Source organism: Cannabis sativa, chromosome 1 (assembly GCF_029168945.1).
Source record: "Cannabis sativa cultivar Pink pepper isolate KNU-18-1 chromosome 1, ASM2916894v1, whole genome shotgun sequence".
Lineage (NCBI taxonomy): Eukaryota > Viridiplantae > Streptophyta > Magnoliopsida > Rosales > Cannabaceae > Cannabis > Cannabis sativa.
The window spans coordinates 15940003-15962840 of NC_083601.1; the positions used below are offsets into that span (position 1 = coordinate 15940003).

Sequence of the window (22838 nt, forward strand, 5' to 3'; positions counted from 1 at the left end):
ATAAGAACCTCGCTTTGTCTTTCTTTGGGTCCTACTGCTACTAGTAGGGTATTTTATGTAGCTCATACAATAGTCATCCTTATATGTAATTATGTAGCTCATACGATAGTTATCCCTTATATGTAATATTTCACACTAAATTTAAATTATAATCATTTAATTAATTTTTCAAATCAAAAATTATTTTTAATCATGTATACTACTTATATTTATTTATTTATTTTTAAATAAATTAGTGACGAAAAAAATAATATTTTTTAAATAAATTATATAATTTTATTAATAGTAATCAGTTAAAATAATAGCATGCAATTTAATCGAGATATCTTCCTATTAAAAATACGACAAGATTAGAATTAGAATAACGAGGCAAATAATTAACTGACTAATTTCTACATCGTTTGACAAAAAAATTAAAAATAAAATAAGATTAAAAAGATTGTAATATTACAGTTAACTTAAAGAACACAATTATATTCGGTTTCATCTACCACTCAAAAGAAACAACAGTAGAAAGTGTTGTAATAGCTCAATTCAAATTGGTAGTTTAAGCACTCAATTATTGTATAAGGTAAGTAATTACATTACTAATAACTCTTTCAGTCGTAGAGAACTTGTAATTCCTAACTACTAGAATCGATTTGATGGCAAACTATTGAAAAATATAGAAGAACCAACAACGAAACAAAATAAAGAAAAAACTATCTCACACAAATAAGATTAAAATACCTATAATCATGTCATAAAGAAAAAACTAAAACAATAATACTAATAGCAGTGGTAAAAATTAAATTGTGATAATAAACACAATCTCAACTAAGTTGCGCCTATCCTCAAAAAAGTAAATGAGCCTAGCTAAAAAAATCTTTTATAACTATAAATTTAAGAAGGAAAAACATTTCTTTTCTATATTTTTAATGGATAAATAAAAACTTCTTAAAGTACGTATTATGTGCACTTTTGGTGAGGGACAGCTTCCGACTTTACTATTTCAGAAAAGAAATAATTGCCCACTATTAGTATTATTATTTACTTTTTTCCAATACACACTTGTGAACGACGTCGTCTTGATTAATCCACAGTTATCCCGTCCCTACTCACCTCGGCTTTACTCTTCAATAATTTAAGACCTTGTTGTTGTTAAAATTTAAAATTCAATATTTGATTCGCAAGTTGCAAATTCCACAGAGAAACAAAACCCATTCTAAAACCCTAAAAACAAAACCTCTTCTTTTCGTCTTCAAAAACCCCAAATTATTTTTCCAATGGGTCGCCGAAAGAGTAACAATACCAGCTCCAGTAACAACCAGGACTCGCCTTTCTCTAACGACATGGAACTTCATCAGCCCACCAAGATTCGCTTCCCTGACGAGGACGACGTAGCTCTTGACGCCGCCGCCGAGACCTCTAACCACGACGAATCCATGTGCGACGTTGATACCTCCGTTTCCGTCTGCGATAAGCCTGCTGAAGATCCTCAATGCCAGCCCAACGTATCCATACCCGACTCTGATGAAAAGACTAGCGCTGATTATTATTTTGATTCCTACTCTCATTTCGGTACTAACACTTTTTCTGAGTAATGGGGTTTCTTTTGCTTTTCAAAATGGTGTTTATACAATGTTCTTTTATTTTTTATTTTAGAGATTTATTGATTTTTTTTTTTTGTTATTTATGCAGGTATTCATGAAGTAAGTTTGCTTTGCTTGCTTCGTTGTTGAAGCTGTATCTTGCTTTTTGAAGTTTCTATTGAGCCTCTTTTAAGTTGGAATGTGTATTTTGTGATCTTTGAATCTGAAAGTTACTTAGCTTGTTTTTGTTTAGTGTTGTTAGCTCAAAGTTATGTAAAGTTCATTACTTTATAACTGATTTCAGAGTTATACTTCTTTCTTAATGAAACCAAGTAGAATATGCTTGACTTTTTATCATTTGTTGTAGGAAATGTTGAAGGATGTTGTGAGAACTAAGACATACCAGAATGTCATTTATCAAAACAAGTTTCTCTTCAAGGACAAGATTGTTCTTGATGTGGGTGCTGGGACTGGAATTTTGTCCCTGTTTTGTGCGAAAGCCGGAGCCAAGCATGTTTATGCGGTATGTTATATGTAACAAGGGGAATTTGTTGGCCTTCTTAATTCCTTAAATACAGTTTTTTTTTGACCTGTTTTGCTTTATCTTATTAAATGTTCATATTCTTTTAGGTTGAGTGCTCACATATGGCTAACACCGCCAAAGAAATTGTTGAAGCTAATGGATATTCAAATGGTAATACTAGGCTTAAGTGAACTTGTCAAGTTTCAGTTTATTGCACTGATAAATTAGTCTTTTTGTTATGCTGATTGGTTATTTTTGTTTGCAGTTGTAACTGTTTTGAAGGGAAAGATTGAAGAACTTGAGCTGCCAGTACCTAAAGTTGATATTATTATCTCAGAATGGATGGGATACTTTCTGTTGTTCGAGAATATGTTGAACACGGTCTTGTATGCTCGTGATAAATGGCTCGTAAGTTCTATTTTCTCTTTATTTATTTTCAGTTGAATATCATGTGTCATCTATAGTTTACCTTATTGTGGGTGCTGTTTCTGATCCCATGGATTAAATTTGGTCAACACATCCATGCACAATTCAATCAGAATTAATACTTAGATAGTTCCTCTATGTTTTTTCCTCTTTTTGTCTTTTTAACTTCAACTCACTGTTAAAGCTACCTCACATCTATTTTTGTTGCAAAAATGTGAATTAGAGAAGGTTGATTGCTAACCCCTGTCCAAATTGTAGGTCGATGATGGGCTTGTTTTGCCAGACAAAGCCTCTCTGTATTTGACTGCCATTGAGGATGCAGAGTACAAAGAAGACAAGATCGAATGTAAGTTTCTTAATTGCGTATAAGTTGATGACTATTTTTGGAAAATTTTCAATTCATTACTTCTGTATCTGTTTTGGGTATTTGCTTTGTTGCTCATCACCTTGTTTTTCCTCTTCCAATTATCATATGCTACTCTAGTTTGGAACAATGTCTATGGCTTTGACATGAGCTGCATTAAGCGGCAAGCAATGACGGAGCCTCTTGTCGACACAGTTGACCAAAATCAAATTGTTACAAACTGCCAGCTGCTCAAGGTAAACGCATCCACAGACATATGTTGATAATCATTGACATCAAAAACTTTCAAGTGTATCTTTCCGTAGAAAATCAGAATTTTTGTCTTTTGTCTTTGCAATTGTGTTCATTTTAGGTATGACTTGAATTTTTCCATACTTATTTGTTAAATTTTGCTTTGTTTAGACTATGGATATTTCAAAGATGGGACCTGGAGATGCTTCCTTTACAGCTCCCTTTAAGCTTGTTGCTGAGCGTGACGATTACATTCATGCTCTAGTAGCCTACTTTGATGTATCATTTACCAAGTGTCACAAATTGCAAGGCTTCTCAACAGGTTAATATCTCTGTCCTTTACTCATCATTGGCTTGTTTTGTTTTGTTGGTGATATTGAACAGAAAAGATGTAATATTCATGGTGAGGTTATGCAACCGATTTCTGAATGTTGAAATTTTATGCAGGGCCGAGATCACGGGCAACACATTGGAAGCAAACTGTTCTGTATCTGGAAGATGTGCTTACAGTCTGTGAAGGAGAGACAGTCACCGGAAACATGACCGTATCTCAAAACAAAAAGAATCCTCGAGACGTTGATATAACACTTAAATATTCAATTAACGGCCGGCGCAGTGTAGTTTCGAGGGTTCAAAATTACAAGATGCGTTGAGTTTGAATGCTAGTTTTCGTTAGCAGTCTATCGAAGAAAATAGCAACAAAGGAATGTTCTGAAATTGTTGCCTTGTTGCTTAAAAGCTGCCAATATATGAATGCAAGTGAGGCAGCGTGATTAGTTTCCTAATATAAGTGTAGTTTTTCTGTAATTTTTTATTGCTTAGAATTGAGCACCATGAAAATTTTGGAATTGTTTTATTTAATTAACTTGCCCCCTATAATTCTTGCTGATAATTATTATTATTGCAAATTATTGCTCAGTAGCATTTGATTCAACATTTTAGCATTCATCTTAGTATACCCTTAGGAATGCCTGTTAGTTCGAATAGAGATTTTAGATATTTCCGATTGAATGATTATTATTATTAAAATAATTTGCAGCAAAAATAACTTAAATTTTTTTAACAGCAGGTTATACTTTTGGAACTTGGTAGGTAAGCAGATGATAATTTTTGATTGGTTTAGGTTATGAATTTTTATTTTTTTTAAAAAAATTAATTTAAATATACAAATAAAAAAATAACAGGTCTAATATTTATTTAACTTTTAAATACTTAGAGTTTAGAAATATAATTTAAATATTATTATAATTAAAAATTAAATTTAAATATTTATTTGTAACTGGAATTAAATTTAATTTATATCGTAAATTATTACTATTATTTCAGTAGAATGTAACTTTCAATAAGGGCAATCAGCCAAAGTAAGTCAAAAGAGCATATATGCGTTGTTAAATGTAGGGACCGATTCCAACCTCCTTTTGTACTTTGAGCAAAAATTTTCAGGTGGGAGATTAATTTTATTTTTCTTTATGTGATGATTAATTTTCTTCTTAGCAATGATTATTTTTAAGATGAAATCTTCTTCGCATTGATCTGTTTATTTTTTGTGAGATCTATTTTACAATATTAGAAGAAAAAAAAATGAACTGAACATTTTCTTCCTATCTCAGATTGCCAAACTATACTTTAATAACCAATTTTAGTTTAACTGATAATGTCATTTATCAGTAAAACTAATTGATGCACCAGGTGCAGGTTCAGTGTCAGCAATTGTAATAGCTCACTTTTGCTTCCGATTCATTGTTGCATTGTTACAAGTAGAAAAAGGTAAATAGTTTTCTATGAGAAAAATTCTAATCAAAATTCACAAAAACACTTCGATTTCCTTATAAATTTTTACTCTAGCAGCTAATTTGTTATGTTGTATCTACAGCTCTTGCTTCGTAGCTTTGGAGCTTTTCTTTGGACTAGGCTTTTTGAATCTTCTCCACCACTGGCGTACGTGGTTTGAGACCTTGTTTGCATGTTTCTTTAAGGTCTCACTAGTCTTAGTGATCTCTTTAGTGATCTTCTGTTTCCAATCACCCTTTGAGCTTTCTTTTTCTCTCAAAACTTTTCCCTGTAAAATAGAATTTCTTGACTGTTAATGAAAATAGTATTATTACCATCATGGTAAAACTAATATGACTATTGGAAGTTTCCCATTACCAATTTTGAAGGGAAGTGTGTGTTGTCATCCTCGTCGTCATCATCGTCAGCATCTTCATCGCCAAAATTGTTATTCAACAAATCGTCCTTTGAATACATTTTCATGCCTGGAGCTCCTGGCATACCCTGAGATATAATGAGAACATAATTTAGACTAAGCTAGAACAAATTGTTGATAAATAAATGAACGTGTAATTAAATTACCTGCATAGATTTCATAATCTTTTCCATTTCAGCCTCTTTTTCTGATTTGGCCACAAAAGGTTCTCCGGGTGTCCTATTCTGAAACACAGATGAAAATACAACTGAGAATCGAAGGACTGTCTTAAAAACACTTGATTGATGGAGGTTTTTCCACATGGAAAGGACTTAACCAAGTTAGCAGTTTGAGCAAATGACAGGATTGATCCATGTTTCACAAATCAACAAGAGAAAATTCCCCTGGGATTTCTAGGCTTCAAGCCTAAATGGAGCAGCTTTACATAAAAGTAAGAGAGTAGTTACCTTAGGAACCGGAGGAGGTTTGGTACTACATGCTGTAGTGAGGTCCTTGCAGAGAAAATTAACCAATGTATCAATCTTAGGGTGGGACTTGTATAGATACTCAGCAACATCAGTATCCGAATATCCCATGACCTGCAAAAATTCCCATAGAGTTTCAATTACAACCTATCTAAACTATCTTAAAAAGTCAGGCTTTGGAGAATTGATTTGGAAGACGAAGTATTATGCATAATAAAATCAATGAATTAAATTACTTAAGACCTCTTAGTGTAATTAAATGCCAAAAACTGACCTCCTGACAAGTTCTTTCAATCGTCTTGCATTTTGAGTTGCATTGTCCTTCAGTGTTTTGTTCAACCAACTGGAACAACAAAACAAAATCGATAAAACCTTTATATGGTGAAGCAGATCAATGTATCCAGCATACAAAGTATGACCAATTATAATTGTGTGCATATTAGGTGTTGTAGAAATTCATTACCAAAAAACTATACAAGCTGTTCCAAATTAGGATTTGGTGCATAAGTCATAAGATCCCTAACAATCACTAATAAAACCAAAGTCTGTTTTTCTTTTACATTATAGGATTTTTCTTCCAAATGCATTCAATTTAAAACCAAACTCAAATTGAAACAATCTTACCTTCAATTTATCACCTTGTTCAACTATATCAATCTGCAAAATCCAATCTGCTTCTGCCTTCTTCAAATTACAAACATTCTCAGCAATCTCAATTATCTGGTACTCCGAGATCTACAAACAATACAAGACAGAAGACCCACAACCCATTATTCAAATTCACAAAAGGAGAGAACTGATCGCTTTCCAAACACGAAGATCAAACCCAACAAAGGCAAATCGAGGTGATTCAAAAATACCTTCTTGGGAGAGATCTCAGCTTGCTTCTTCTGAACTTGTCGGTGGAGCTGGGCAGCGAGCTTCTCACAAACCTGGCATTTGATGTAGGGAATGTCTTCCTTTCTAGCCACAGCCACTTGTTTCTTGGCACACTCTGAAATGGGTATCCATGCCAAGGTCGCCATTACTGAAAGCACAACAAGTATTGCCTTCAAATTCGCCATAGCTCTTTCTCTTTCTTTTTCTCTCTATGTTTCTTCCTATAACACTACAGCTAAACTAACTATTGAATTTGATGCGTCTCTCTACGACTTTGAATGGAACAGAGAGTAAGGAGTTGTTTGCAGCACCAAACTAATTTACCATTTTTGATTGTGTTTTGATTTTATATAATATATTGAGAGAGTTCGCTTGGTTACGTGTTTCGATGAATCTGATTGGTGAAAGAGGAGAATGGTGTTGTGGGTCCGATGTTTTCAACCAATGGCGTTCGAGATAACACGTCTAAAAACTATTTTTCCTTATTTCGAAAGTGAACGTAGAAGAGTAGTCAGTGTTAGAGTATCACATTGCTATGTTACATTGTCAAGGTGTACTTCTATTGCAAATTAGTTTTGGGATGTAATCATACACTTTAATTTTAATTTTTTTTAGTTAAAAGAGTGGTTTCTGATTCGGAAATAATGAACTAAGGGCCCGTTTGGTTGATGGTAATGGGCCAGAAAGGAATAGAATGGAATACTAATAGGCCTGATTATTTTGTTTGGTTGAAAAATAACAATTTTGGAAAAGAATTCCATAGTAATGGTATTCTCCCAAACTAATGGAATTGCTATTCCATTTGTTATTCGGTGGAATTATAATTCCATTCCAATCTCTCTTCTACTCTAGCCATGGGCCAAGCCCAACAAACCCTCACCCTAGCTGAAGATTAACCTGCCATTGATACCACTGTGACCGTCTCCTTCTTCTTCTTCGATCGATTAGGCTCACGCCGCTGCAAGTGGCAGGAGGCTCACGCCGCTGCAAGTGCCGGGATCCTTGCTAGTCTGGTAGCGTTGCCAGAGGTAATTCTCTCTCTCTCTCTCTCTCTCTCTCTCTCTCTCTCTCTGTCTCTCTCTCCATTCTCTGGTTTGGTGGTACCGCCATTGTTTTATGTTGTAATCTAGTTTTGACTAGTCTAGTAAATTCGAATCTAGTAATTGTCCGTACGGTTCCAGTGGCAACTGTGAGTTGAGAATAGGAGAGATCTAGAGGTGATGAGGTGACATGGACCCCAAAAAATGTAGCTGTGTTACGAAATGTGAGCTTCACTGCTCTGCATTTAAATACATAAACAACAACAAATTAATATATATTATAGGAATTCTCTTATTAATTTCTACACTGGAATTTTACTCAAGACATGTATGGATACTGATCCAACAATAAAAGTTATTTAGACATAGCAGAGAGAGCATTTGGGAAAAAGGGTAGAATCATAGTGATGATTATAATGAATTCAGAACTTTATTTAGTGGCTATAGGACTTATGATTTAGAAAGTGACAACTTAAGGAAACTTTTTCCAAAATTTATAATAAAGATTGTGTATAGTGTATTGTGTCATATTATACCTAAACTAAAATGTGCAGTCTAGTTGTTTGTTGAAATGTTTATTACATATGAAGCTCTCTTGTATAATGTTAATCATGTAAACTATGATGATAATGATGATGGTGATGATTCTTGGCTCTGTTTGAAATTATGTTCTGCACAATCTCATTTGGGATTACTCTTGTGTTTTACTGAACTAGTTTATGTTTCTAGATTTACCATATTGTATTGAGAGATTTTTGTGTAAATTAAACTAAGAGACTCTTTATTTTCCAGAACAAAAGATAAGAAAGAATTGTACTAATTCTGTAGTGGGATTGCTTTGACATACATTATTATTATGGTTATTTTGTGAAAAAGAGATTTATCTGTTACTATTTTGTATGTAAAAAGCTGTAAGTTATGTCCTTGGATTGGAGTATTGGACAATGGACTCCCTGCTGATTATGGACGTCTCCTCACCCCCATTTTTAGTTACATGAGAAATATAAAAAAAATTGGCATCATTTTAGCACAGGAATAGGCTCAATAATTTGGAGTAACAAACACAATACTGGATGCTGAAAGCTATTTTTAAGAAACACAGAAACTAGTCATATGGGTTTCATTTTTCTTCTTAATTTATTGCCTTTGTCTTCAAGAGAAGAAATAAGTTTGTGAAAGGTTGTTGTCTTGGACGCTGGCTTATGTACTGATTACATTAACTAATGAAATTGATGGGCTATAATTTTTCGCTTCCTCCTTTTTGTGTCTTTTTTTAATCTTCATACATGATTTAGAATTGGATTGACTGATATTGGTTCCTTTATAATATTTCAGTAGATTGATCTAATGGTATCTTATCTTATGTCAATACTTTGTTAATTACTTTGATTTACTTATGTATCTATTTTGTTTCAAGTGCACTTTTGTTCTTCGATTCGCTTTTTAGGACTTTATTGTGTATTTTAGAATGTCAAATGGATTACGTTACTAATGTATGAAAAATCAAAATCGTAGAGCTGTGTGTGAGGTTTGACTTGAATGATAATTTGATGTTAGATTTGCCTAAGAAGATGAACACCAACAAAGTAATGTCATAAGGTAGCTCGCATGATTATGCAAGATAATGCTCTGGTTTCTTACTTTTTCAGTGTCCCAGATGATGAGAATGATGAATGGGCGAGACTTCTGATTGATGGCTCTCTTTAGTACACAGCTCGGGAAAGAGTTAGAAAGATCATGCTTATTCACTTTGGTCTAAAATAATTTGCAGGACAATATATATTGCCTTTGACATTCAGTAGTATATCTGGTGTAATGTGTTATGCTCATAATTTTGCACACAATTATTTTGAGCATAAATATGGGTATTGGACATGAATACTTATACTTTTGAACAAGTTTTTATGTGATTATATAGTTTTTTTTAAAAAAAATATAAGTTAGGTTTTTTTTAAAGAAGTAATATTTTATAGTAAATTCAATAAATATAAATTTATATATATCAAATTTTTTAAATAAATATTAATTTTTTTTATACATATTAATTTTTTTAAAAAAAAAAATATAAATCAATTTTTTTTTTTAAAAAAAAATATATATAAGTTGAATATATTTAATTTAATTTTTTAATCATGTTTTAAAAATAATAGTATTTTTGTTCAAAATTAATTTATTCCATTCCATTCAATTATATAATCAACCAAACATAAGAATTGTATTCAATTATTGATTCCATAAATCTAACCAAACAACCTAATCTTATTCCTATTCTTATTCCATTCCATTACCATTCCTATTCTTATTCATATTCCTATTCCATTACTTTCATTACCTCCAACCAAACGGGTAATGGCAATCTGAAAAAACGAGTCAAAAAAAATTATTTGTGATCCGTACCACTAGTAATTGAGCCGTCTAAAATAATAAGTAAAAATTGACCATTTTAAAAGAATATTAGAGTCCCAACTAAAGAAATATTACACCATATTTAGATACACTTTAATCCCAAATTCTAACACATATTTAGTCATATGGGTTTCATTTTTCTTCTTAATTTATTGCCTTTGTCTTCAAGAGAAGAAATAAGTTTGTGAAAGGTTGTTGTCTTGGACGCTGGCTTATGTACTGATTACATTAACTAATGAAATTGATGGGCTATAATTTTTCGCTTCCTCCTTTTTGTGTCTTTTTTTAATCTTCATACATGATTTAGAATTGGATTGACTGATATTGGTTCCTTTATAATATTTCAGTAGATTGATCTAATGGTATCTTATCTTATGTCAATACTTTGTTAATTACTTTGATTTACTTATGTATCTATTTTGTTTCAAGTGCACTTTTGTTCTTCGATTCGCTTTTTAGGACTTTATTGTGTATTTTAGAATGTCAAATGGATTACGTTACTAATGTATGAAAAATCAAAATCGTAGAGCTGTGTGTGAGGTTTGACTTGAATGATAATTTGATGTTAGATTTGCCTAAGAAGATGAACACCAACAAAGTAATGTCATAAGGTAGCTCGCATGATTATGCAAGATAATGCTCTGGTTTCTTACTTTTTCAGTGTCCCAGATGATGAGAATGATGAATGGGCGAGACTTCTGATTGATGGCTCTCTTTAGTACACAGCTCGGGAAAGAGTTAGAAAGATCATGCTTATTCACTTTGGTCTAAAATAATTTGCAGGACAATATATATTGCCTTTGACATTCAGTAGTATATCTGGTGTAATGTGTTATGCTCATAATTTTGCACACAATTATTTTGAGCATAAATATGGGTATTGGACATGAATACTTATACTTTTGAACAAGTTTTTATGTGATTATATAGTTTTTTTTAAAAAAAATATAAGTTAGGTTTTTTTTAAAGAAGTAATATTTTATAGTAAATTCAATAAATATAAATTTATATATATCAAATTTTTTAAATAAATATTAATTTTTTTTATACATATTAATTTTTTTAAAAAAAAAAATATAAATCAATTTTTTTTTTTAAAAAAAAATATATATAAGTTGAATATATTTAATTTAATTTTTTAATCATGTTTTAAAAATAATAGTATTTTTGTTCAAAATTAATTTATTCCATTCCATTCAATTATATAATCAACCAAACATAAGAATTGTATTCAATTATTGATTCCATAAATCTAACCAAACAACCTAATCTTATTCCTATTCTTATTCCATTCCATTACCATTCCTATTCTTATTCATATTCCTATTCCATTACTTTCATTACCTCCAACCAAACGGGTAATGGCAATCTGAAAAAACGAGTCAAAAAAAATTATTTGTGATCCGTACCACTAGTAATTGAGCCGTCTAAAATAATAAGTAAAAATTGACCATTTTAAAAGAATATTAGAGTCCCAACTAAAGAAATATTACACCATATTTAGATACACTTTAATCCCAAATTCTAACGCTCAAGAGACTCAAAGTGAGAGATGCATTACCTAATGACCAGTGGCGGACCCAGAATTTAAAGTGAGGGGGGGCGTAATTTTTTATTGTAAAAGGAGGGAGGGCATAAATAAATTTAAAAAGAAAAACATAAAGTGTAGTTAGTGGGAATTGAACCTTTACCCTCTAACCTATTAACCATCTACCTTAACCATTACACCAAGCTTACTATTATGCCTACAAATATCATCTTTTAATACAAATATATGTTGTAACTAATTTAAATACATATACATTTTTTTCTCGATTTTTTTTTTCAGGGGGGGCGATTGCCCCCCCTCGCTACAATGTGGGTCCGCCCCTGCTAATGACACCGTGGAAAACACAGCCATTGATTTATCTTTTTTTCTTTTTTTTTTTTTTTTAAGTTTAGACCTGAATAATTATTAAAACTAAATAGGATTTTTTCCCATGTAAATCTTTGGAATTTTATTGCATGCATGGAGAGCGTGTTTACATCAGGTGGGAACCACTGTTCTCTTGGAGCAACGATGTGGTCGCTACATTGATAATTTCAGCTCAGGTCATAGCTGAGCAACATCCACACAGTACATACAAATACAACTTCTTTTCTATTCAATTCAATACAACTTCAATTATTAAATTCAATTTCTTCAATTTTCATTTCAGCTACTTTGTCAAGGCTGGATATTCAGTTATCTTTCTTACCACAGGGAGGAGTTTTGTCTTCACCTCGTGGAAAAGTAACACCCATCCATCACTAGAGAATCTCTTATAAATTTTCTCAACAGGCTCCACCCCAAACCTGATCAACTCCCTACTGGAGAAGTGGACCTTGGGATAAATCCAAGTTCCTTACATGGATTCATCATACTCTGGTGGCTGTCATCTCCTGGAACATCTTAACAATATAACATGGGACAACTTATTTGCGCATAATCAATAAATTCAAACCAAATTTAATGAAGTTAAGAGTGTCTCCAATACAATACCAAATTTTTGTGGTAAAGAAAAAAAATCTTATTTAAAGCAACAACGCTAATACATTACTTCTTTTATTATTCCAAAAACTCCTCTTTTTATTCCTTGTGCAAAATCTTCTTCAACATGTTAATATGAAAGTGAAAAGAAAATGTTAAATCTCCTTAGACATTATCTTGAACATCGTTAACAAAGGCTACATAGATAGTATGTGAAAGAGAATGCTCACAGATTTAGATTTTCAACAAAGTTAAGTATCTTTAAGTCTTGTTAAAGAGTAATGTTCCACAAAATCCCCAAAGTCCAACGAGAAATCCGAGTCCCAAACTAACATAAAAGCCAGTGGTTACCAACTTGTCCTGATCCTCATCATTTTTAACTACAAGAGCTTTAGAAGTAATTGTTGGTTCATCACCAGGACAACTCTTTGGAAGAGGAGCTCCACAAAGTTGAGAATTCCCTGCATATGAACTGACATCAAAGCTCTGTAGTTGAGTACTGATTGGAATTTTTCCAGACAAGTTGTTGTTTGACAAATCCAATCTGCCTAGACGATCCACTTGAGAAAGGCTTAAGGGAACTTGACCTGAAAGGCGATTATTCGATAGGTCAAGATTATCCAACAGCTTCAACCTTCCAATCTTTGAGGGTATTTCTCCACTTAAACTATTTCTTGATAAATTGAGAGAAACTAGCTCAACAAGTTCAGTGATTTCTGTTGGTATTTCACCTGTGAGCTTATTGTTTGATAGATCAATAGTCCTTACAAGTCCCAATGTATTGCGAAACACAGAAAGTGTTCCTTTCCATACCAGTTGTACTTGATCATCATAAGATGTGTATGTAGCAGATCCTTCAGTACCATATGAATAATCATGGTCAATGGTTGTGAAAAAGCTCACATTCTGTGCCTTCATTGCAGTCAAATTATTGAGACATTTCGGAATACTTCCTGAGATGTTGTTTGAGGACAGGTCCAATAGATTAAGATGTGACATTTGGCATAGATTTGAGGGAATGCTACCAAAGAAGTGGTTGGATCTTAGGGTAAGAATAACAACATTCGGTAGACTCTCTCCAATCCATGTTGGCATTGGTCCGAATAATCTATTTTCTCCCACATTCAATGCCACCAAGTTTGTGCACCTCTTCAAGGATGAGGGTAGTTCTTGGCTTAAACTATTGCTTCCTAAATTCAGTGCTGTAATCTGAGTTAAGGAACCGATAGATATTGGTATTTTTCCTGATAACTTATTGTTGGCCAATACAAGAATGCTTAATTATTTGAAATAAGACCAACAATCAGGGAGATTCCCAGACAACTGATTGATCGAAATATCGAGCAACGTTAAGTTTGTATCATTAGTGATATGGCATATGGAATCTAGTTTTGAGAATCTGTTCATGGAAAGATCTAGTGCACCCACTTTGAACATGAAATGGGGTATTGAACCTTCTAACTCATTTGAACTAAGATTTACTTCAGGATAATACATGAATTCAAATGAGGAATCTGTTATTTTTCCATGGAGTTGGTTGTCAGAAAGATCCATGGAATAACAACTACTAAAGATGTCCCAAAACCAATTAGGAATAGAATCTGATATCCCTGCATTAGAAATACTCAGAATGGAATAATCTTTTTGAGTTTGAAGCCATTTTGGGAACCGAGGACCCAACTTGCAAAACTCAAGTCCTATAAAATCCAACTTGAAAGGAGGAAGCCAATAATAAGTGATGTTCCAAATTAGTGAGTTCTGGGAAAAACTCAAATGCGATAGCTTTGAGAGTTTTGAAAGATGAGCTTCTGAAATTACACCCTTTAAAGAGTTTGAAGAAAGATCCAATTCCTCCAACTGTGTTAATCGTCCAAAACTTTCAGGTACAGTTCCACTGAATTGATTTAAATAAAGTGTTATTACTTTCAATGATGAAAATAAAGTAAGATTAGGCAATGGCCCTATGATTCGGTTCCAACCGAAATCCAAATACTCTAGAGAGTGATATTGTGGGCACCTAGACAGTAATTGATTCTGCTCAGGAATCATTACTCTACGAAGATTGTTTTCTCTTGCTCTTAATGTACGCAACTTACATAAATTCCAAAGGGATTTTGGGAATTCACCTTCTAATTGATTACTGCCAACATCAAGGTATGTGAGATCAGTCAAGTTCCCCAAAGCTTCAAGAATAGAGCCTTTAAACTCATTCAAACTGAGACCCAAGTGTGCCAAGGTACTCATCTTTCCTAGAGCTTCTGGTATGAAACCTTCTAATTCATTAGCTCCAAGTTCAAGGTATTCAAGGGCACTCATGTTTTGAAAAGCTTCTGGTATGAAACCATTTATTTGGTTCTCCCAGAGGTTAAGATGAACAAGGCTACGACTGAAGTTTAATATCATTTGATACACTGAACCAGCAGAGAGCCGATTATAGGAAAGATCAAGGATGGCAAGTGATTTTGAGGAGTTGAGTAAAGAAAGAGAAGAAGGGATAGTAATATTAGGAAGCTGACACAGACTCAACACTAAGTTTGTAAGGTATGGGAGTTGACTAACAGTTTGAACCCAGTCAATGGCTTTGCTCATGTTTGTCTCAGTAAGGTCAAGTACTCTCAAAGAAGAAAGATGAGAAACCCATTTCATGTTTGTGAGGGTGAGCTCATAATTATTGCCAAGATCAAGAACCTGCAAGCTAGAAAGATTTGCAAGCTGAGGAGGAATTTCTCCATTCATTTGTGTGTGAGAGAGATTGAGGTACCTGAATTGAGTAAGAGCACCAATGAAAAATGGGATTTGGTTCCCTTGAAAATCAACAGAACTGAGGTCCAAATAAGTAAGAAATTTCAACTCAAGAATCCAACTACTGATGTTACCTCGCAGAAACCGATCTTCTTCTTCGTAGAAAAGCCGAGGAGGCAATCTATTTGTTGAAGGAGAAAGATCAAGAGCTGTGACATGACCTCCTGATTCATTGGAACACTGAACACCATACCAGTCACAACAGTCTGTGTTTTCTTTCTCCCATGATGAAAGAAATCCATCCTTGATTTGATAAAGTTGTTGTTTGAACTTGAGGAGTGCTTGTCTTTCATGGTCGATGCACCTCATGATTTTTGCTTCTCCAACTGATCCTGCAATGTAATTCACACCATGGATACCTCTCAAGTAAGTCCAAAACATCACCAGAATAACAATTTGAGGAGCTAATCTATTCATTATGGATGGACCTTTGTTCAGTGAATTCAATTGATCAATTCGCTTCTCTCTCACTAATAAAGTATTAAATAAAAAATCTAAAGCTTGATTGATTACATTCATTTATAGTCGAGCATTGCTATTGAGTACAAGTAGTGATTAGTACTTTTAAGACGTGTCGCTTTGCGATGGGCTAGTGATACTCTCTAAAAATTATTATATTAAACTATATGGGACCTAATATTTAATTAGATCAATAATCATATCAACACTTAAAAGAGGATATTTGACAGACCGATACTTTAAGCATTTCTCTTTACAGTCGTATGTTTTTTTCTTTGATGAAGAAGATTTTTAGTCATATGTTGGATGTGACATTTTAGAGTTCAACTTTGGTGAACTATATAATCTGTAGAAAAATTAACGATATGTGCAATCAATGTGAAGATAAAGCCACTTTTGGACTAAATACATTATTATGTAAGACCAAGTCAAAAATCCTCTTTTTGACTAAGTATTTAATTATGATATTCGGTAAAATTACATTATATAAATCTAATGCAATATATTTTTATATTTGAGAAATATAATACAATGATTTTAGGGAAATTTACATTGGGAAATTTCAATTTTTGACCCTAATAATACAACCTATATCAAAATTTATACCCCTTTATAATTTGTACAAATTTATTCTTATAATTTTAAAAGTTTCCTAAAATACCCCCTAAATTAAAAATTCCCTCTCTCAGACGTTCCCTCTCTCTTTCTGACGCTCCCTCTCTCTCTCGCTCTTCACGATCACGAACCCCCCCCCATTTCCCTCTCTCAGACGTTCCCTCTCTCTCTCATTCTCTCTGTTTTCCTCACGAGCACGAACCACAACCCACAAGCCCTCACGAACCCACAACCAACCCGCTCCCACACTCACGAACCCACAAACCAGACTTCCCCTCTCTCTCTCTCTGTTCTCCTCACGAGCACGAACCCACAACCCCTCACGAACCACGACGAGGACGATCCAGGACCACGACGACGACGAAGCACTGAACTTCACTGAAGTGAACCATTGAACCACGAAAAGGTAAGTTTTTTTCTGTTTAAATTTTAGAAATTTCAATGCGAATTTGTGTATGTGCTTCAGATTTTGTGTGTTTTAGATTGTATATGCGAATTTAGATGTCAATAGTTGCATGTTGTATGTGTTGGATATGTTTCAATGGTGTTTTCTGTGTTTTTACTTAGTTGTCGATGAAATGTCGATAGGATGTCGATATGTGTAGGTATCTGGTTATGTGCTTGAACATTGTTGTCGACAGGTTGTCGACGTAATGTCGACTACTTGTCGATGGTTTTACCTTTGTTTTGATGTTGTGTAGTTTTGCCCTAGAATGTCGACAATTTGTCGACTGTATGTCGATAGTTTGTCGATAATAAGTTGCAGTTCATTCTTGTGCAAGTTTACTGTTAGGATGTCGACAATTTGTCAACTGTATGTCGACAGTTTGTCGATTATAAGTCCCAGTTCATTTTGTTGGTATAATGTCGACGATTTGTCGACTGTATGTCGATAACTTGTCGATGTTGGTAGTTTGCCACTGCTCTTATGGTAATGTCGATAGAATGTCGATCGTATGTCGACTGTTTATCGACCAGTTATGAATGTTTGTTAATGTCGACAGAATGTCGACATGATGTCGATGTTATGTCGACATTTCTTAACTTTTTTGACATTTAAATTTGTTTGGTCTTTGATTTTTCAGATGGCTCCCAGACTCATTATTCCAGCACCCGAGCATTTCACTGGCCGCGTCACATATAGGGGCACTGGAATTTTTGCAAAAATCAAAGCTCGGTTTGAGGAGTTCAACCTTAATAACACGGCGAAGGAAAGCCGTTTCGGGAGCTTCTGGAATGTCGTACCACTGACATTCTCCTCGGTGTTATTTCACCAGCTGATGCTCCACAAAATGAAAGTGGATGCTCAGGAGGAGTTGAGGATGAGGTTTTATGTTGGTCGGAAGGAGGTCCGATTCGGGGTGTTGGAGTTTGCACTCATTACGGGTTTGGACTTCTCCTCGGGGCCAACAGAAGAGGAGAAGGCTGCGCAGGTCGCGCGCTCGGGGTCAGACCGATTGATCAACAAATATTTCAACCGGTCTGATAGTGTGAAGACAGAAGCACTCCAACTTCAGTTCACAAACTGCCAGAACCCGGAAGACTTGTACAAGCTCGGCTTGTGCTTGTTTGTGGAGTCAGTGCTTCTGGGCCGCGAGGCCAACGCGCTGATCACGCCTCACATACTTAGATATGTGGAAGACCTCGAGTTCTTCTTCCGGATTCCTTGGGGGAAGCACTCATTCGCCAGACTCATGCACTCGCTTCAGAAAGACATGTTGAAACAGAAGGCCAACTACGAGAAGAAGCTGAGTTCGGATGTTCAGCACGAGTGCAAATACACAGCATATGGCTTCGCACCTGCAGTCCAATATTGGGCGTACGAGGCCATTTTGGAGGTTGGCAAGAGGTATGGCACGAACCACGGGATTCGGTTCCCCAGAATGCTTAGCTGGACGAGCAAAGGCGATATTGGGAAGAAAGACGTCAGCGCATTATTTTCTAGACGGGTATGATTTTCACTTATGTTCTGAATAATTATTTAACATAAATGCTTGTAATAAATGCTAAATGGTTTTATTTTGATATTTTTTAAACCATAAACAGAATCTGGAAGTGGTGAAGGGGCTACTTCCACGGACAGAGGAGGAGGCATTTGTGAGGACAATATCTTACGATGGTGTGGAGAACCTGGTTGATGATGTTGTGGATGACACAGAGGCTGAGGCAGGTAGTCAGGTACCAGAGACTCAGGTCCCAGACACTCAGGAAAGAGACACTCAGGTACCAATTTTTGGAACTTTTTTTTATGTCTTTATTTTTTATTATTTTTTTATATAGTGGAGGGTATATCGTATGCTTACCGTATTTTTTTGATATATATTTTTTCAGGCCACTGGTTCAGAACCTCAGCCCAGTGCACCATCTTCATCAGGCGTTCGGGGTGCCGAGTACACTGATTTAGTGGCTCGGTTGGATAGGATCGAGGCTGACACTCAGGGTCTGTATGCTGCTCATGTCGAGCTGAAGAAGGCATACGAGACCAGCCATGTAGAGCTGAAGGGTGGTCAGAACGTAATTATGGAGCAGCTCAGACACATATTGGCCATGTTGAATCGTCCGCCAACGACGGCTTCAGCACCGGAGGCCCCAGCAGATCCATCCACCCCAGCACCAGCTGCTTCACCTCAGTAGAAGAGGATGAGGTATTCCCCAACGATTACGACCCTTATGAGGGAGCTCCAGCGACTCCGATCGAGGCACAACCTCTTATCCATGTACATGACACCGAGTCGCGGGGGTGAGATTCTGTCGATAGAGGCACAACCTGCAGTGGTTAAGAGTCGGAAGAGGAAGAGAAAGCCTCCTGTATGGTTCGGTGACTATACGGAGATGAAGAGGAGACATAGGCCATCTTCGACTTTTGATCCCTGGAGCCACCGGATGAGAAATTGTTAACCACTTTCCGAAAGTGGTGTGTTGGACTCATTTCGAACCACCGACTTTGGGATTTGAGAAGTGGTGATTACGGTCCAGGATTCTTTTGGATAATGCTCACACCAAAGGAATGGCTTACAGATGACGTAAGTAAAGTATTTTATAATATTACTTCACTTTTCAACTTTATGTACAATGCAATTAATATATTTTTTTGTGTAACTGACATTTCCGTTTATATGCAGCATATAGATGCAGCAATGCATATGCTGAGGAGGCGACGCACCGACTATCCACTGACATTTCCTCAGAAGGGTATCATTCTCTCCACATTCGTGACCGCCATGATCAGCAGTGCATGGACGAGCCACAAGGGTCCGAGGAAAAACTTTAAATGGGAGGATTATATCCTGGACTACTGCACAGGGGCTCATAAGGTATTGTTTTAGTAAGATTTTAAATGTCAATTGTTTGGGAAGATTATTATGGTTTGTTAATTGTTTCGTTGTTCTCTGTAATTACAGTCCCAAGTCTTTGAGAGATGGAGGGGTAACGAGTTTATTTACTTCGTTCTGAACCTTCCCACGGCAAGGCACTGGGTCACAGTTGAAGTCGACATAGAGCTGTGGAAAATTAATGTCTACGACTGTGATTCCAGCGTCTGTCATTGGACCGCCATGGAACCCATCATGAAGGTTTGGGCAGAACTGCTGCCCTCGCTAATCCTTGCAACCGGGGAATTTCCACATAACAACCAGATCATGGCGTTAGCTAACGGTGACATCACGGTGCTTCCAAAAATGCACGCGACTCGAGCCACTCACGACTTAGTTAGAAGTCGGCAACCGAGTACATAGCGATAAAAAAGTACTATAGTATTTAAATATGTTTTACGTTAGTGACTTTACATTTTATTTTGCATTTGCGGTGATTGTGGCGTGTATTGCATTGAGTATGTGGAGCATCTCATGATGCAGCGTGGATTGACCGATGTGACGCCAGACCGGATAGCCATGTTTCGTCAACGGTGGTGTGTCGATTTATTTTACCAAAATGTCGGCTGATTATATGTGTAATTATTGGGACATTGTATATTTTGTGTAATTAACATTACAGTTATGTATATATAGATTTTCTTTTCGTTCAAATTTTGATAATTATACGTGGTTTCAAATATAAAATATCAACATTATTCAACAAAAATAACTATTAAACCTAAAAATAATTAAAATATTTGAAAAATATTCAACCTCAACAAAAATAACTATGACAAAATATGCATCATTACAATATATCAAATTTCCCAACGAATACGTACAAGACGCCTCAGATGCGGGCTTTGCATGTTGCTCTGTTGTGGCCTGAAGCACCACGGCGAGCTGCGGTTTCGTGGTACGGAACCTTTTTATCACCGGACGGAAACGGTTCTCCCGTCTTCTTCCAGCGTTGCTTTTTCTTGGACGACCTACAGGCTTCTTTTCCACAGGTACCCCAACTTTCATATTCTTGATGTGTTCTGGGAGAACCCAATCATCCTCGTCACCAGCGAGATTGATGGTATCATCGTAAATCTTCCTCCACGTTTCTTTTGAATAATAAGGTGAGCAAAGCGTGTACACACTTGTGTTCGTTTTCAATGCCGCGGCACATGCATGAAGGCAAGGGAGTTTCAATAACGTGAACACGCCGCAGGTGCATGTTCTTTCAACTAGATTCACATCACCACCTCTTTCACCGTTAGGTCCCCTACCAACGTTATACAAATTGGCTCCATTTCGTTGGACGCGCCTGTACCTTGCATTTTCATGAATTTTTGCCAAGTTTTTTTCGAAGAGCGTGGCCAAAGGGGTGGCACATTTGTCAGCATTTTCGAGGCGATCAGCGAACCACGATTGGAGTGTGAACCTGATAAATTCAACCAAAGTAGTTATTGGATATTTCCTGAACTCTTCTGTGACACTATTGAAGCTTTCAGCAGCGTTGCTCGTCATGATGTTGTATCTATCGCCCAAACAATAAGGGTGAGCCCACTTCTCAAACCCTATACTCTCCACATATGCAGCAATGGCCGGATTCATCTTTCTAAGCTTCTCGAACTCTCTATCGCATTCAGTCTTCGACCATGCGTAAGCAACATTATATATTTGGTTGTGAAAAGCATCAGTCTTGAATTTGGCGTTCACGTTCATAACAATGTGGTGATAGCATGCACAGTGGACTGCTTCGGGAAAAACGAGTTCAACAGCATGATCAATGCTTTGATGCCTATCTGACACAAACACTAAGTTCTCAACCACGCCAATTGCTACCCTCAACTTCTGTAAGAAATACGTCCAGGAGTCGTTATTCTCACTGTCAACGATACCATAAGCAACCGGCAACAATTGGTTGTTCGCATCGTATGCCACAGCAACTAACATTATACCGCCGTACTTCGTCTTCAAGAAGGTGCCATCGATACTCAAAACAGGACGACAAAAAGAAAAGCCCCTTCTACATGCACCGAGTGATATAAAACAGTACTTGAACCGCTCATCCTCTAAGTACAAGTCAGTAATGGTACCTGGATTCTTCTGTTCCAGCATGTACAAGTACCCAGGAAGCTTCATGTATGAAAACTCAGGCGTACCCCTAGCATACGTAAGTCCCATCTCCCTGCACCTCCACGCCTTCACATAACTCATACTGATACCGTAGTTGTCAAACATGTCCCTCTGTATGTCTTTAGCCTTGTACTTAGTTCCGTCTTGGGTGTACTTCCCCTTAATAAGGTGGCCAACTACCCATGGTCTTTGCTTGACGGTGATCTGAACGTCTCGCATTCAAGTTACATGTGTGTTCATTGTGAAATACAGTGACCTCAAAGTTGTCAGAATGCATCTTCTTCCTCCCCCTCAATCTCCATTTACAATCTGGAGCCTTGCATGTAACGTACAACACATCAGGGGATGACTTCTTCACCATCCACTCGAAATTGTTATTAAGGGCAAACCTACCCACAACTTGTCTCAGTTCTTCCTTGTTTTCATAAAAATTACCAAGCTCTATCACCCCTGCTTCCTTACTTTGTAAACAAGTAGTTAGCTCATGATTTTTCATTATATCTTCCTTTGTCCACATGGGAGCTTTGAACTTGGTACAAACTTCGAAAGAGGAGAACGTTGAGAACGTTGCATGACGAGCATGTTCTTCAGTTCTGCCTGGTCGACTACTGCTAGTTCCAGGTGTAGTGCGATTTTCACTACGAGGTTGTCGTTCTCGCTGTGTACCTTGGTTACTCGGTACACACTCTAACCTCAACAATGGTCCCGCTACGGGTTCATCGACTGCTAAATCATGCTCATCGTCCATATTCAAATCTACAATAGGATCATTATTATAGAAGGGTGTATCGAACTCTTCAAACTGATGAAATCCTGTCGCTTCTTGTTCTTGCCCTACATTGGTCGGAACATCAAAATTGGTC

General features: G+C 35.9%; 6 protein-coding genes and 1 long non-coding RNA gene across 8 annotated transcripts; 4 read left to right on the plus strand and 3 right to left on the minus strand.

Moving 5' to 3' along the window:
- The first annotated feature begins 1146 nt into the window (after positions 1 to 1146).
- LOC115706111 (probable protein arginine N-methyltransferase 1.2) lies at positions 1147 to 4007 on the plus strand. Its single transcript, XM_030633638.2, has 9 exons — positions 1147 to 1560; positions 1681 to 1691; positions 1939 to 2094; positions 2202 to 2265; positions 2360 to 2502; positions 2779 to 2866; positions 3005 to 3120; positions 3287 to 3437; positions 3563 to 4007. Exons 1-9 carry the CDS (start codon positions 1266 to 1268, stop codon positions 3766 to 3768), a joined length of 1230 nt encoding a protein of 409 aa, XP_030489498.2. The 5' UTR covers positions 1147 to 1265; the 3' UTR covers positions 3769 to 4007.
- A 712-nt stretch (positions 4008 to 4719) lies between these two features.
- On the minus strand, positions 4720 to 7098 carry LOC115706834 (uncharacterized). Its single transcript, XM_030634584.2, has 7 exons — positions 6646 to 7098; positions 6410 to 6520; positions 6060 to 6128; positions 5768 to 5899; positions 5468 to 5545; positions 5264 to 5389; positions 4720 to 5174 (listed from the first exon to the last, which is right to left on the minus strand). Exons 1-7 carry the CDS (start codon positions 6847 to 6849, stop codon positions 4983 to 4985), a joined length of 912 nt encoding a protein of 303 aa, XP_030490444.2. The 5' UTR covers positions 6850 to 7098; the 3' UTR covers positions 4720 to 4982.
- Positions 7099 to 7325: 227 nt separating this feature from the next.
- Positions 7326 to 9643, plus strand: LOC115716859 (uncharacterized). The gene is made up of 2 exons (XR_004011617.2): positions 7326 to 7692; positions 9354 to 9643. It is a non-coding gene; the product is annotated as an uncharacterized LOC115716859 (long non-coding RNA).
- A 2932-nt stretch (positions 9644 to 12575) lies between these two features.
- Positions 12576 to 13900, minus strand: LOC133031256 (receptor-like protein EIX2; the record flags this gene model as incomplete). Its single annotated transcript, XM_061104717.1, has 1 exon — positions 12576 to 13900. A coding segment is annotated over one exon (1020 nt), but the record flags the coding sequence as incomplete, so codon positions are not given.
- LOC115704060 (receptor-like protein EIX1) lies at positions 13900 to 15934 on the minus strand. Its single transcript, XM_061104712.1, has one exon. It carries the CDS (start codon positions 15836 to 15838, stop codon positions 13901 to 13903), a length of 1938 nt encoding a protein of 645 aa, XP_060960695.1. The 5' UTR covers positions 15839 to 15934; the 3' UTR covers position 13900.
- A 685-nt stretch (positions 15935 to 16619) lies between these two features.
- LOC133031260 (uncharacterized) lies at positions 16620 to 19156 on the plus strand. Of its 2 annotated transcripts, XM_061104725.1 has the most exons (4): positions 16620 to 16901; positions 17581 to 18444; positions 18542 to 18718; positions 18827 to 19156. In XM_061104725.1, exons 2-4 carry the CDS (start codon positions 17581 to 17583, stop codon positions 19127 to 19129), a joined length of 1344 nt encoding a protein of 447 aa, XP_060960708.1. In that variant the 5' UTR covers positions 16620 to 16901; the 3' UTR covers positions 19130 to 19156. The 2 variants fall into 2 exon arrangements, with proteins under 2 accessions (XP_060960708.1, XP_060960705.1); XM_061104722.1 differs by having other exon boundaries at positions 16620 to 18444.
- Positions 19157 to 19370: 214 nt separating this feature from the next.
- Positions 19371 to 20229, plus strand: LOC133039229 (uncharacterized). The gene is made up of 3 exons (XM_061118083.1): positions 19371 to 19518; positions 19618 to 19809; positions 19897 to 20229. Exons 1-3 carry the CDS (start codon positions 19486 to 19488, stop codon positions 20227 to 20229), a joined length of 558 nt encoding a protein of 185 aa, XP_060974066.1. The 5' UTR covers positions 19371 to 19485.
- Positions 20230 to 22838: the final 2609 nt, after the last annotated feature.